At 38.2% G+C, this 15,292-nt stretch overlaps 1 protein-coding gene across 15 annotated transcripts in view; it reads right to left on the minus strand.

Moving 5' to 3' along the window:
• Positions 1–15,292, minus strand: part of ACAP2 (ArfGAP with coiled-coil, ankyrin repeat and PH domains 2) — a 166,507-nt gene that overhangs the window by 116,020 nt on the left and 35,195 nt on the right. For all 15 annotated transcript variants that reach the window (XR_013527223.1, XR_013527222.1, XM_078350548.1 and 12 more), the window contains exon 2: positions 1,543–1,600. Coding sequence is in view for 13 of the 15 variants with exons in the window: in XM_078350548.1 (XP_078206674.1) it covers positions 1,543–1,600 (58 nt within the window). In the remaining 2 variants the exon portion in view is untranslated. The remainder of the gene's footprint in view (positions 1–1,542; positions 1,601–15,292) is intronic.

Consider the following 15,292-nt stretch of genomic DNA (forward strand, 5'->3'; position numbering starts at 1 on the left):
GTTCTAATAATCCTGGTTGCGCCCCTTCTACTTTGTTATGAAACAAGCCCCTTCGTTTTCTTGGGCTTTGGTATCCTCATCTATAAGATGGGAATAACAACACTTGTCCTACCTACCCTACAGAATTACCGTAAAAATTAAAAAGATACTACATATTACAGGGCTTTAAAAATGATAGAGTACTATATAAAAATAACTTATCTGTAAACATCTTCAAAAATTTTGATGTAATTTGTTTACATGCAGAACTAATGCTATTTTATATAGTTTCTAGACTATATTATTTAAGGATGTGTGTTTCATGGTTTCAAAACGTTTGAAAACCTTCAGCTTAATATATGTTATATCGTCGCTACTCAAAGTGTGATCTATGGGCCAACAGCATGGACGTCACAAGGAATCCTGTTAGAAACACAAAATCTCAGTTATCTCCAGCTACTGCATCAGAATCTGTATTTTCACAAGATGGATCCCCAAGGGCTTCCTATGCAAAGTTAAAGTTTGAGAGGCACTAGGTTACACAGCAATACCATTTATAATAATTATTATTAAACTAAGAAATTATTTTCGAAAAGGTATTTCAAATATACACATCTATTTCCAGAAATTTAAAGAGAGACATTTTAATGAGCAGTGGTTTCAGAAGCATATCTAAACAAATCGATCAGAAGCCATATTACTCATTCTACTACTTCTGTCTAACATATAGCAAACAATGTTTCTTGGATAGACAACAAAAAAATCATCAATAATATACATGGTAGGAATCAATGTACATTTACCCTTCCATAAAATATGACCATATTGATTACTAAGTATATATTAGGCATTCCTGGCATTAGCTTAAAAATGGAATGAATATTTTAAATGTATGTATATCTGAACCTGGCCATACCTAAATTTACAGAATGGTCAGGTTACATATAAAATCCATTAAGCAACAAAAAAGAAAGATGCAATCTTTTTGGTGGAAAATACAGAAAAAGTTTCTAACAACATAAAGGATGTTTAGTGAGCTTTGAAGTCAGACATGGATTCGAATTCCTGCTCTGTCACTTTAAGATTAGACTTTACACAAGCTACTACTGGGTGTCTCCAGTCTTACTTCCCTCATGTGTAAAACTAGGATAATAACAGCATTTATCCTCATAGACATAAAAAGCTACCAGGCAGACACAGTAGCTCATGCCTGTAATCCCAGCACTTTGGGAGGGTGAAGCAGGTGGATCACCTGAGGTCAGGAGTTTGAGACCAGCCTGGCCAACTTGCTGAGACCCTGCCTCTACTAAAAATACAAAAAATAAGCTAGGCATGATGGCAGGCACCTGTAATCCCAGCTACTCAGGAGGCTGAGAAAAGAGAATCACTTGAACCTAGGAGGCGGAAGGTGCAGTGAGCTGAGATTGTGCCACTGCACTCCAGCCTGGATGACAGAGTGAGATTTTGTCTCCAAAAAAAAAAAAGCTACCTGTTATTGTAGGTACTAATTATTTACGGCAAACAAGAATCAATGTTTTCAAAAGCTAAACATGTAATATTTACCTTATCAAGTTTTAGTTCCAATTCTGCCACATCACCTTCTACTTCTTCCAAAGCTGCCCTAGAAAAATTAAATATAAAATAAGTTATTCCATTTGTTCAAATGTATACTTTACTTTTGAAAAATAACTCTAAATGAAAAGATAGATATGAATGCTTAAAAATTACACTTCAAATAAAGTAATAATTACCTTGGAAATTCAGTATAAATACTTCATAATCATACAATATAACAGATAATACAATTATTGTTTAGGACAATGGGAGAAAAAATTAGGCTAATTTATACTCAAAGCAGTAATATTATTCCAATTAATAACACTAAATTATTTAGCATGCACTTTTTACATGAAAGAGAAATTTTAAAGTTGAGACGGATAAAGAATCAGATTTCTTGGTAACAAAGCACATGCAACCAAACTGCAAGGCACTGTTGGCAACCAAAAAGAAGAAATAGCTCAGCAAAATATCACCCTTATCTAATGCATCACTTTGTTTCCAAAGTTTTTTTTGAGACAGAGTCTTGCTCCGTCGCCAGGCTGGAGTGCAGTGGCACAATCTCGGCTCACTCCAACCTCCAACTCCCAGGTTCAAGCGATTCTCCTGACTCAGCCTCCCGAGGCACTGGAATTACAGGCGCGTACCACCATGCCCAGCTAATTTTTGTATTTTTAGTAGGGATGGAGTTTCACCATGTGGGCCAGGATGATCTCGATCTCCTGACCTCATGATCTGCCTGCCTTGGCCTCCCAAAGTGCTGAGATTACAGGCATGAGCTACCACACCCAGACTTATTTTTAATCAGCACCTAATTTTTGCTTCTCTTCTTCTCCTAGCAATATAATTTTGATACAGAAAAATTAGCAAATGTTAGATTATGTAAAATGCAGAAACCAAATAATAAGCCAAATACTATTGACAAAGAGAATAATAAAATTATCATACCAGTTTAGCACTTCATATCACACCACAAGGCAACATTTCAAAATCAGAAATTTGTCTGAAACAAAATTATAGCTACTAAGTTTTTAGGGATAATAACATTTTACACTTAAGAGTATGTATAATGAAATGTAATTCATGTACTTTAAGTCATTTATGCCATTTTCATATATCTACTTGATAAACAGCAATTCTCAAATAGCCATTTTAAGATTTAACTAATTTTTCTTAAGTTGGACAGTAATGGAGATTTACACTGAGTAAGATATTCTCAGGAGACAGAGCTAAGATAAAAACTCTATTTCCAGAATGAACATGGTGGCTCACAGCTGTAATCCCAGCACTTTGGGAGGCTGAGGGGAAGGACTGCTTGGGCCCGGGAGTTGGAGACCAGCATTGGAAACACAGGAAGACCCCATCTCTGCAAAAAATAAAAAGATTAGCCAGGCATGGTGGCACACGCCTGTAGTCCCAGCTACTCAGGAGGCTGAAGTGGGAAGATCACTTGGGCCTGGGAGGTTGAGGCTTCAGTGCACCCCTGTCACAAAACAAAACAAAAACTCTATTTCCAGAACTCCCACTTCACCTCTGTGTGACCTCTGAATAATCATCTTATTGGCTTGTGATTCTGCTTCTCCACTGGGTAACATTTATTTTTAAAAAGTTTTTAAATCTCGAAATAAGAAAATAACTATGAATTATTCAGTAAAAAATATCTACGATAAAATGAGATGCTCTAGCATATGACTGGAGAAAATGGAAGGTGCTGCACTCCGTAGCACAGAAACAAAGATACTTCTTCCTGAAAGCCTGCCATTTGCTTCAGCAAAGGTTTTCAAACTATGCATTGTCCCCTTAACCTAGAAAACATTTTTCCTCCACATCAGTCCTCAGTCCCTTCACCTACTACTCAACATTTAAAACTTAATTTACACAACAGAAGAAATGTATGTGTATGAGGATATTCACTCTTAAAGGGTTAAAAACCTAGATATGCAGCAATAGGAAATAATGTAAATAAATAAATGATATACCACATGATTATGTGAGGCAGCAAGGTTTTAAATGAGGTTAATGTATATCTACTGATAGGGAAATATGCACATGATAGAGTACTACACAGAGGCAAAAAGCTAGCTACAAAATTATAAGCATAGCATGAGCTCAATTTGGGAGCAGGGAACTGTTGGGATATGCATTTTTAAGTAACTTTTAAAGCTAATAAAGGGAAAAAAGAAGTTCAAACACCACCTCCCCAAGATATGGGTCCTCTTGGAACCCCTCAACCACTCAAGCTGAATGGCATACCCCTCCTGTGCACTTCACTCACTAGTCTCCATTCCCCACAGCAGTACACTCAAACAAAATGTTTGCTGAGTCAAGGAAAAAACACACTAAGTACTTTAATTGCCAGATACTCTCTTCATTTACATTTTATTTACTTTATTTACCTTTACTCAACCTTCCATTTCTTTCAAGCAAATTAGTTGAAACGACAGTTTGAAATTTAATCATTGGTTTTTATTAAACAAATGGGTTGGTAGAAACTGTACTTAACTTCTCCAATCTTATTTCACTGTGGAATTCTACTAACTCACTTTGTGAAACAACACTTTTTTTTTTTTTTTGAGAAGGAGTTTCCCTCTTGTTACCCAGGCTGGAGTGCAATGGCGCGATCTCGGCTCACCGCAACCTCCGCCTCCTGGGTTTAAGCAATTCTCCTGCCTCAGCCTCCCAAGTAGCTGGGACTACAGGCGCGCACTACCATGCCCAGCTAATTTTTTTGTATTTTTAGTAGAGACGGGGTTTCACCTTGTTGACCAGGATGGTCTCGATCTCTTGACCTTGTGATCCGCCCGCCTCGGCCTCCTAAAGTGCTGGGATGATAGGCGTGAGCCACCGCGCCCGGCCTGAAACAATACTTTTAAAGAAAGGTGGCCGGAACCATTTCTTTGAGCGAAACTCCGTCTCAAAAAAAAAAAAGGTAAGGTAAGAGGCAAGGCATGGTGGTGGCTCATGCTTATAATCCCAGCACTTTAGGAGTCTGAGGTGGGTGGATCACTTGAGGCCAGGAGTTCTAGACCAGACTGGCTAACAGAGCAAAACACAGTCTCTACTAAAAATACAAAAAGTAGCTTCAGGTCAGGAGTCTGAGACCTGCCTGGGCAACAATGCAAAACCCAGTCTCTAAAAATATTAAAAATAAAAAATGTTAGCTAGGCATGGTGGTGTGTGCCTGTAAATCCTAGTTACTTGGGAGTCTGAGACAAGAAGATTGCTTGAGCCCAGGAGTTTCAAGTTACAGTGAGCTATGACTGCAACATTGCACTCCTGCCTCGGCCACAGAGCAAGATCCCATCTCATTTAAAAAAAAAAAAGGTCAAAGAACTAAATGAGGACTTCTCATATCATCAATCGCAGTATATGACACAAAGAACAAAACCAATCTGCAGACTCTCTCTCCTTTAGCTTACTGCTGAGACGCTTTTATTCTTTAATCCGATTGAACCATTCTGGAACATATGTTTAATAAACTAATAAGTGAAATGAAACAATTTATATAACAATCCTTCAAATATTAAATGATTGATATTACTTCTCTGCAATCCTCCCAACTTTTTACTAAGCATATAAATTTTATAAATATGCAAGGTATTAAAGAGGCCAAAATTATGGACCCCTACCCTCCATAGCTTAAAATTTAATTTTAAAATATCAAGTTGGGCCGGGCGCGGTGGCTCATGCCTGTAATCCCCAGCACGTTGGGAGGCCGAGGCGGGTGGATCACGAGGTCAGGAGATCGAGACCATCCTGGTCAACATGGTGAAACCCCGTCTCTACTAAAAATACAAAAAATTAGCTGGGCATAGTGGCGCGTGCCTGTAATCCCAGCTACTCAGGAGGCTGAGGCAGGAGAATTGCCTGAACCCAGGAGGCGGAGGTTGCGGTGAGCCGAGATCGTGCCATTGCACTCCAGCCTGGGTAACAGGAGCGAAATTCTGTCTCAAAAAAAAAAAATAAGTAAATATAAATAAATAAATAAAATATCAAGTTATATACACATTAGCAATGAAATAAAATATATGATTGAGCAGCAAAACAGAATAATAAGGGAGATAATGTTAAAAGAAAGGGAAGTAAAGAGAAGACAATGAGTACAGTCACAAGGGTCATCAAACAATTACCGAACAGACAAGTTTGACCTATAACCTGTTTTTACACAGTCCATAAGGTAAAAATGGTTTTTACATTTTTAAGTGGCTGAAAAATATCAAAAGAAAAATGTTTTGTGACACATGAAAATTATATTAAACTCAAATTTGTATCCCTCTAAAGTTTTATGGAAGCAGAGACGTTAATTCACTTCCATACTGTCTACATCAGCTTTCACACCAAAATGGCATAGTTGAGTAGTTGCAAGAGAGACCATATGGCCCATAAAGCATAAAATATTTACTATCTGGCCCTTTACAGAAAAAGTTTACTGATCATTATTAATGTCAAACATAAAAACACGAATGGAAATCTTTTCTCATATATGAAATACACACAAGAAAATAAAATTTGGACTTAGCTCTAGGTGTCTCTACTCTAAGAAGCTGAATAAGCCCCGAATTCAGAAAAACAGACACTTTAATAACAATACCTTCATTCTTTTATCTATTCATGCATCATAGTTTTTTATTATCAGTTGAGACAATCGTTACTTTAAAACATAAAACTAGAAGAGAAGCTGGGTGCAGTGGCTCACACCTGTAATCCCAGCACTTGGGAGATTGAGGCGGGAGGATCACATAAGGTCAGAAGTTCAAAACCAGCCTGGCCAACATGGTGAAATCCTGTCTCTAATAAAAATACCAAAATTAGCTAGGCACGGTGGTGGGCGCTTGTAATTCCAGCTACTGGGGAGGCTGAGTCAGGAGAATCACTTGAAACCAGGAGGCGGAGGTTGCAGTGAGCTGAGATTGTGCCACTGCACTCCAGCCTGGGCCATAAGAGCAAAATGTCATCTCAAAAAAAAAAAAAAAAAAAAAAAAAAAACTAGAAGAGAAAAAAATCCAATGGCAAGTTTAACACCAAGACATAAATGAGGCTCAAAAATAGAACTCTCTCCACTCAGATAACTGCATATCCTTGTAGCAATGAACTTTTTAAACTACTGCTTGTAAAAGAGTATACATTAAAATGAATAGCTTGTGTAATATGAGCATTACATTTATAAAATAAAATTACTTGAAGGAAAAAAGAAGTATGGGCCCACACAGTGGCTAACGCCTATAATCCCAACACTTTGGAGGGCTGAGGTGGGTGGATCACTTGAGGTCAGGAGTTCCAGACCAGCCCAACCAACATGGTGAAACTACATCTCTAATAAAAATGCAAAAATTAGCCGGGCATGGTGATGGGCACCGGTAATCCCGGCAACTAGGGAGGCTAAATCAAGAGAATCGCTTGAACCCAGGAGGCAGAGGTTGCAGTGTGCGGAGATCACGCCATTGCACTCCAGCCTGGGCCACAAGAGCAAAACGCCATCTCTACTAAAAATACAAAAATTAGCTGGCGTGGTGGTGCGTGCCTGTAATCCCAACTATTCTGGAGGCTGAGGCCAGAGAACTGCCTGAACCTGGCAGGCAGAGGTTGCAGTGAGCAGAGATCACAACGTTGCACTCCAGCCTGGTAGACAGAGTGAGACTATGTCTCAAAAAAAAAAAAAAGGCTGGGCATGGTGGCTCACGCCTATAATCCCAGCACTTTGAGAGGCCAATGCGGGCAGATCACAAGGTCAGGAGTTTGAGACCAGTCTGGCCAACATAGTGAAACCCTGTCTCTACTAAAAATATAAAAAATTAGGCAGGTGTCGTGGTGTGCACCTGTAATCCCAGTTACTTGGGAGGCTAAGGCAGGAGAACCCCATGAATCCGGGAGGCGGAGGTTGCAGTGAGCTGAGATTGCACGATTGCACCATTGCACTCCAGAGTCTGGGTGACAGTGCAAGACTCCAACTCAAAAAAAAAGTTGTCATATCCTAAATAATTATTTTTCCCATCCATTTAAAAATCCTTAAAAACTACCCACAAAAAAACCCTTCACCCCAACTTGGCAATACCCTTAAAATGAAATTAATAATTTAAAATTAGGTCACATGGTGATGTAATCTAAAATGCCAATAGTAGAATATGCAAGATCATTAATGGGCACATAAATATCCTCAAACAGTAAAGGTAGATTTCAGGCTCTAAATAATAACTACCTAATAAAAAATCATCAAATATAAATAAATACTCAAAATGTGCCGATTCTGAAACTTTTCTATTCCTTTGTTTTATATAATACATGTTTATTTATTTATTTATTTTTGAGACGAAGTTTCGCTCTTGTTACCCAGGCTGGAGTGCAATGGTGCGATCTCGGCTTATCACAACCTCCGCCAGCAATTCTCCTGCTTCAGCCTCCTGAGTAGCTGGGACTACAGACGCGTGCCACCATGCCCAGCTAATTTTTGTATTTGTAGTAGAGATGGGGTTTCACCATGTTGACCAGGATGGTCTCGATCTCTTGACCTTGTGATCCACCCGCCTCGGCCTCCCAAAGTGCTGGGATTATAGGCGTGAGCCACCACGCCCGGCCTAATACATGTATTTTTTAAAGTTGCATATAAATTGAATAATGGTTAGAGACTCAGGAGAGGCGCCTGTATGTATTTGTCCATCATGGTACCTCTCATCCCAAAGCCAACTTCCTCTTTCAGTTCAACAAGCCTTACCTACCTTGGGCAACACTGGACTATTCTTCACAAGGAAAGAACAACAGCTGCACCAAGGATAGCCCACTGAACCAAGGACAGTCCTGGCATTTGTTAAGTGATTAAAAAGGAGTGAGGAAAAGGTCCTATACCACTCAAATGACTCCGAGTTTTTCACCAGAAAACATAGCACACACTCTGGAAATCTGCTTTTTAATAGAAATCCCCCATTAAATATTTGTATAATGTGAATGGCCACCCGTTATTCTGTTTGGTTAGGTTCAGAGTCCTTTATGCTGGGTCTCTACAACATCTTTATGTTGAGAGGCAGAAGAATGAAGTCAAAAAAAAAAAAAAAGAAGAAAAGGACTGGGCGCGGTGGCTCACGGCCATAATCCCAGCACTTTTGGAGGCCAAGGCGGGGAGATCACAAGGTCAGGAGTTGGAGACCAGCCTGGAAAGCATGGGGAAACCCTGTCTGTACTAAAAATACAAAAATTAGCTGGGCATGGTGGCAGGTATCTGTAATTCCAACTATTCGGGAGGCTGAGGCAGAGAAATGCTTGAATCCGGGAGGCAGAGGTTGCAGTGAGCTGAGATGGCACCACTGCACTCTAGCCTGGGCGACAAAGCAAGAAGGAGGGAGGGAGGGAGGGAAAGAAGGAAAAGACCAGAAGGAAGGGAAGGAAGGGAAAGAAGGGGAAGAAAGGAAAGAAAACAAAACAAAACAAAACAAATTTCTGGTGTTTGAATCCCTACTATACTTCTTATACTTGCTGTGTAATGATGAACAAGTTCTCTGTGTTTTATCTATAAAATATAGATAAACAACAGTCTATCCCACAGAGATGTATGACAAATTTTAATATACATGTGAAAACACTAATCAGCGAATGTCGGCTATGATTATTTACATAGTGTTAAAGAAAATACACGATCTCTTTTTGTTTTCATATTATGGGAACACATGGGAAGAAAGCAGTAATAAGATCACATACTTCCAACATGTATTTGAAATAGTCTGAAAAAGGGGCAAAAAACAGTTACAGCAGGCCTAAGATCAGCAATTAAAACAGCGAATCTAAGTTCTTTTAAAAGATAACAATTCTATGAGTGCAAAAGGCTTATTGGAAAAAAGGGACAAAAACATTTCAATACTGCTGTCTCTTTCCAAAGATCAAATACATGTCAAATACAGACTGGAGTCTTCTCCTAACTTCAATCTAGTCTAGAGGACTACAAATATATGATATATAATACAATGAAATGTTTAAAAATCCACTTGGTTTCTACAGTTATCAAGGTAGGTTCTATCCAACTCCTCTAAGAGCCTAAAAACAGAGGAGAATCAATATAGAATCCATACGAAGGAAGGTTATAGTTCTAAATTTACATTTACACTTAATCTTAGCCAAAAGGCCAAGAAGCAACTGTATATTTGCTACATAATAATAGTCTTTCTTAAACATCTCTGTTGGCTGGGCATGGTGGCTCACGCCTGTAATCCCAGCACTTTGGGATTATACATATATTTTATATATATATATATATATATATATATATATGTATACACAATCCAGATAATTATCCTACACAGAGAATTTGAGGTGGGAGGAGAGGTCTATAGAATCTTCTGTTCCTGGGGCTTCAGCTTCTCATATTAACAGGTATATGATTTCAATAGTCACTTCGAAATTTGCTCTGCATAAAGATAGTAGCTATATACAGTTATTTTTAACATGTGCAGTGGCAAAAATTCATTATTTACAGAAAGCTAATCCAAGGAAATACTAGCAATGTTTTAAGTGTGATCAGATATGAAGTTATTCTTTTTCCCTTAAAAAAAAATCAGTTCTAGCTTACAAATCTGTATTTCCATTTCACCCTCCTCCTCTAACAGCCTGTATTTCTTATTCAGGGAGTTAGTATATTCAAGTAGATGAAATTGCACTATAATTACAATGCCAGTTAATATCATTCTACTGTGCCATAAGAAAAAGGTGGAAGAAGAAGACATGCCCATTTATTATGTTGGAATCAATAAATTATTGGTGACAAATGGCTAATAGGCCCTTCCAGTTTTTGCCACAGAGGGTGTAAAACTAGAATGAATGCACTGGTCATATAAAGAGGGGTAAGGTTATGTTAATGAGAAAAATGAGAGTTAAGGGAAGAAAGTCTACAAAAAAAAAAAATTTCTTTTTAAAGTTGACTTTCTACAAAAACATTCCATTTCCAAGAATTCTTATTATTGTGGTCTGCTTCAACATGATAGGAAAATAAAGTTATCACTGTTTAAAGGATTAAAAATCACATTTTCAACCAAAGTAGTTTAAGTTTGATGTTTATCTTCTTAGTAGAATGTCATAGGCAATACATTTAAGGAGAAAAGAGCATTGTAAACTTCATGGTTCATAAAAGGGGCAGAGGAGATTTCCATGAAGAATGAACATTAACATGGCGGATAATACTTAAAAAAAACAACCAAATATTTCAAAGATGAGATATAAGCAGACCCTCAATGAGAGAAGGAAGCAAGACGGTAGGGATATTTAGGGCCAGGCCCAGACAGAACTATCAAAAATGAGAATCAGAGGCCCAGCAAGGTGGCTCATGCTTGTAACACTGGTAATCCTTTAGGAGGCCGAGGCAGGAGGACAGCTTGAGGCCAGGAGTTTCAGACCAGCCTGGGCAGCGTAGCAAGACTCCATCTCTGTAATTAACTACTTAATTAACTACATTATAATCAGAAACCTGCCACATTCCTACTTTCATGGCTGCTCCCCATGGGCACAGAATATCCTGCAAATCACAGCAGGTAGGGAACCAAACACTCAGTCTTGCCACTGCACTCCAGCTTGGGCAACAGAGTGAACTCCGGCTCCAAAACAAAGAGAGAAGACTATAGGACTGTAATATGAAATGCAAAGAGAAAAGCAACAACCCCAGAATCACAGAATCTTTGAATTGGGAGAAACCTTAGTAAACTGTTAAATGACAGAAGTATTAGATGAAAGCAAAGCAACTGTGTTTAAGAAAGAATTTTACACAGTATCTCATCTCCATTAAGCACCAAAAATTTTACAAGGTCTGTAAAGAGGAAGCCAAATACAAATTTTTAAGCCTATAAACAGGCTCAGGGTTTTAAAGATAATCTTCACATCATACCACCTGGGATAGTAAACTTCTAACACTGAAACGCCTTCTACTCCTTAGCAGAATGAGCATCCCACCTCCAACATCTCCACAGACCACTCTGCTTACTTCAAATAGAGCACCTGACATTCACTTTACTAACGATAATTAAATTATTGGTCATTATGTCTAGACTGAGAAGCCTCAAAAACAGACACTATGATTCATTTAGCTATCCCTAGTTCAGCTAGTTACTGGGTAAACATTTGTTGAATGGGTGGATGAATAGAGCATTTAAAACAACTGTTTTAAATGTTAAGTTCGGCCTGGGGATCACTCAAAATGGTTATATACCTGCATCTCAGTATATACGTATTTATGTGTAACTTTTCAATTCCCTCTTGCTCCAGCCTTGTTATTCCTGCTATGCCCTCTCCAGCCTTATATAAATGCTATTATAAAAGTTTCCAGAAAAAAATAAGGAATTACACATAATTGTATAAACCTCAGAACTAAAGTTACAATGAAAAAATGAAAAAGTCTTCTTTTGGCATACAAGGTCATACCTATTTATCTATAAGTATAATTTTTTACATTTACATTATGATAAGTACAATTTTTTTAAGTTTAGAGAAATGGAAAATTTTTATAATGTAATACTCTTTTAAACAGGCCTTGACAGATATTTGACAGGAGCTAAGGAGATATTCACTCTACCTCCAGCACAAAATTATATTATCATGATTTTTTCAATGCCTTCAATTTACAATCAGACAGGATCTTTGAACACTCAAAGAATCAAACAAGTTATACTAATCAGAAGCAGGGAAAAGTTTAAAAGCAACAACTTAAAAAAAAAATTTTTTTCTTGAGATGCAATTTTGCTCTTGTTGCCCAGGCTGGAGTGCAACGGAGCAATCTCGGCTCACCACAACCTTCACCTCCCATGTTCAAGTGATTTTCCTGCTTCAGCCACCCAAGTAGCTTGGATTACAGGCATGCGCCACTACACCGGCTAATTTTGTATTTTTAGTAGATACAAGGTTTCTCCATGCTCAGGCTAGTTTTGAACCCCCAACTTCAGGTAATCCACCTGCCTCGGCCTCCCAAAGTGCTGAGATTACAGGCAAATTTTACAAATTGTTACAAATTTATTTAAAAAAAAAAAAAAACACCATTCCTAGAAAAATTCTGGCAAAATGAAGAAATTTCCATCTTCTCTAACAAAAAACAGCAGCAAATATCTATTGTTTGGAATATAGCAACAAAATAAACAATGATCCTTGACATCCTAGAGCTTACATTCTGAAGGGGAAGACAAGCTATAAATAGCCAACATCATCAAAAGTCAACTGGATGGTATGCCATAAGGTGATAAGTGCTATGGGAAAAAAGGAAAAAGCGAAATAAGAGAATAGAGGATAAGAGAATAGAGGGACAGCTACAATTGTACTATTTAAAATTGATCAAAATAGCCCTCACTAAGAAAGTGGCATTTGACCAAAGACCTGAAGTAACATAGTGAACCACGCAGACAAGGGTGTTACAGGCAGAAAAAGCTACCAATGCAACATTCCTGGAATGTCCAATAGCAAGGAGGCCTGTATGGCTGAAAGAAAACAAGCAAGGGAGAGAGCTGCAGAGTAAGTCAGAAAACTAATGGAGAGCCCCATCACATTCAGAACCTTGTAGGCCCATAGCAATGGTAATTGCAGCAGAGAAGAAACATGCTGTAACATATTTTGTCAAGACTCATTCTGGCTGCTATGTGGAGAAGACTACAAAGAAACAAAAGAGGAAGAAGCAAAGAGACTGGCGAGGAGGCTACAGCAGTCATCCAGATGAAAGGTGAAGATGGCTCAAGGTAAGCACCAATCAGTGGTAAGAAATGCTAAGATTCTGGATATATTTTGTATGTATAACCAAGAGCATTTCTTGATGAATTAGATGTGACATGTGAGCATGTGCATGGGTACACCAGGTACAGGTAAATACACAATCAAGTATAATTTCAAAGTTTCTGGCTGGAGCAAAAGAAAAATAGTTACAACCAACTGAGACGGGGAAGACTACAAGCAGAATGGATTTAGGGAGAGAAGATCTATAGTTCAGTTCTGAACTTAACTCCAAAATAGTTACTAGATATACAAGTGATGACTTCAAATAGGTGGGTACACTGGAGTCTACAGTTTAGGAGAAGTCTGAGTTGGAGGTATAAGTTTAGGAATCAAAAGCACATAGATAGTATCGGCAGCCATGAGACTGGACATTATTTTAAAAAGAAAGTAAAGATAGGATGATTTAAGCTTTGGAGCATTTTGATATCAAAGATCAGGAAGAACAGAAGGAATGGGGGAAAAGAATCTGAGAAGCAGTAACTGATGACATAAGAAGAAAGCCAGGCCCCACATGGTGGCTTAGTCCTATATTCCCAGCACTTTGGAAGGCCAAGGCACAAGGAGCACTTGAGCCCGGAGTTCAAGACCAGCCTAGGCAACATATATACATACATACACATATAAACTAAGAAGAAAACCAAGAGAATGTCATAGAGAAGGGAAGTGAAAAGAAAGTGTTATCAAGGAATAAGGAGGAATCAAGTATGTCAAAAGCTGCTGACAGGTCAGCTAAGAGGACTAAGAATTAACATCAATTTTAAGTCAAATTAAAATGGCTGGAAAACAATTTTAGAAACATTGAAAACACTTCTGGCCTGATATTCTGATGAACCAAAAATGTGCTTCTAAGGAAGTGATTAATCAAATATTTTTAAATATCCCAGAAATATATAATTTTTGAATTACATATTTCAGCACATGAGAATAAAAATGTTCCCAATTAGAAACCCTGAAAATGGGTTGTAACATTCAACAAGAAAGGTAAGTAACCAGATTCCGTGCCACCCCTTTCCATTCTCAGCCCATTCCTGGAAGCTAAAGGTAATCAGTTGGATGAAAAATAAATCTTCATGTTCTTTCTCAGAAGGCTAAGGCAAAAGTTCTATTGCCATATAGATATATGTATGTATGTATACACACGCATTTATATATATATATATATATATGTAATATAAACATAGTTTAGTTATATATTATATATATTTGTGTTTTATTTATTTTTGAGACAGAGCTTCACTCCATCACCCAGGCTGGAGTGTAATAGCACAATCTCAGCTCACTGCAACCTCTGCTTCGCAGGTTCAAGCGATTCTCCTGACTCAGCCTCTAGTAGCTACAACTACAGGCGAGCACCACCAAACCTGGCTACTTTTTTGTATATTTTTAGTAGAAAAAGGGTTTCACCATGTTGGCCAGGCTGGTCTCGAACCCCTGATCTCAAGTGATCCGCCTGCCCCAGCCTCCCAAAGTGCAGGCGTGAGCCACTGCACCCAGCCTATTGCCACCTATATTAAACACAGTCTAACTCCTACAAATACAAGGACTGCTAATTTAGCTCTCACTCTCCATTAGACAAGGTACAGACAGATCAAGACCTGTGCTTTCTTGTCTTTCTATAAAATTAGGATTGATTGTATTCTAACTCTATGGTTCATTTTGTATGGCCATGGTTACCGTTACTTTTTGATGATGAACTCTCAAAATTAAAGAAAGACATATACAACCCTAATCACTTCCAATTAATTTCATTAACTGTTAAGGATGATATATTAGTCTATTCTTGCATTGCTATAAAAAATACATGAGACTGGGTAATTTGTAAAGAAAAGAGGTTTAATTGGCTAATGGTTCTGCAGGCTGTATAGGAAGCATGATGTTGGCTTCTGGGGAGGCCTCAGGAAACAAAATCATGGCAGAAGACAAAGGGGAAGCAAATACCTCTTACACGGCTGGAGCAGGAGCCAGAGGCAGGGGGGAGGTGTTACACACTTTTAAACAAACAGATTTTAGGCAGGCGCAGTGGCTCACACCTGTA

The sequence above is a fragment of the Callithrix jacchus genome, chromosome 15 (assembly GCF_049354715.1).
Source record: "Callithrix jacchus isolate 240 chromosome 15, calJac240_pri, whole genome shotgun sequence".
In the NCBI taxonomy this organism is placed as follows: Eukaryota; Metazoa; Chordata; class Mammalia; order Primates; family Cebidae; genus Callithrix; species Callithrix jacchus.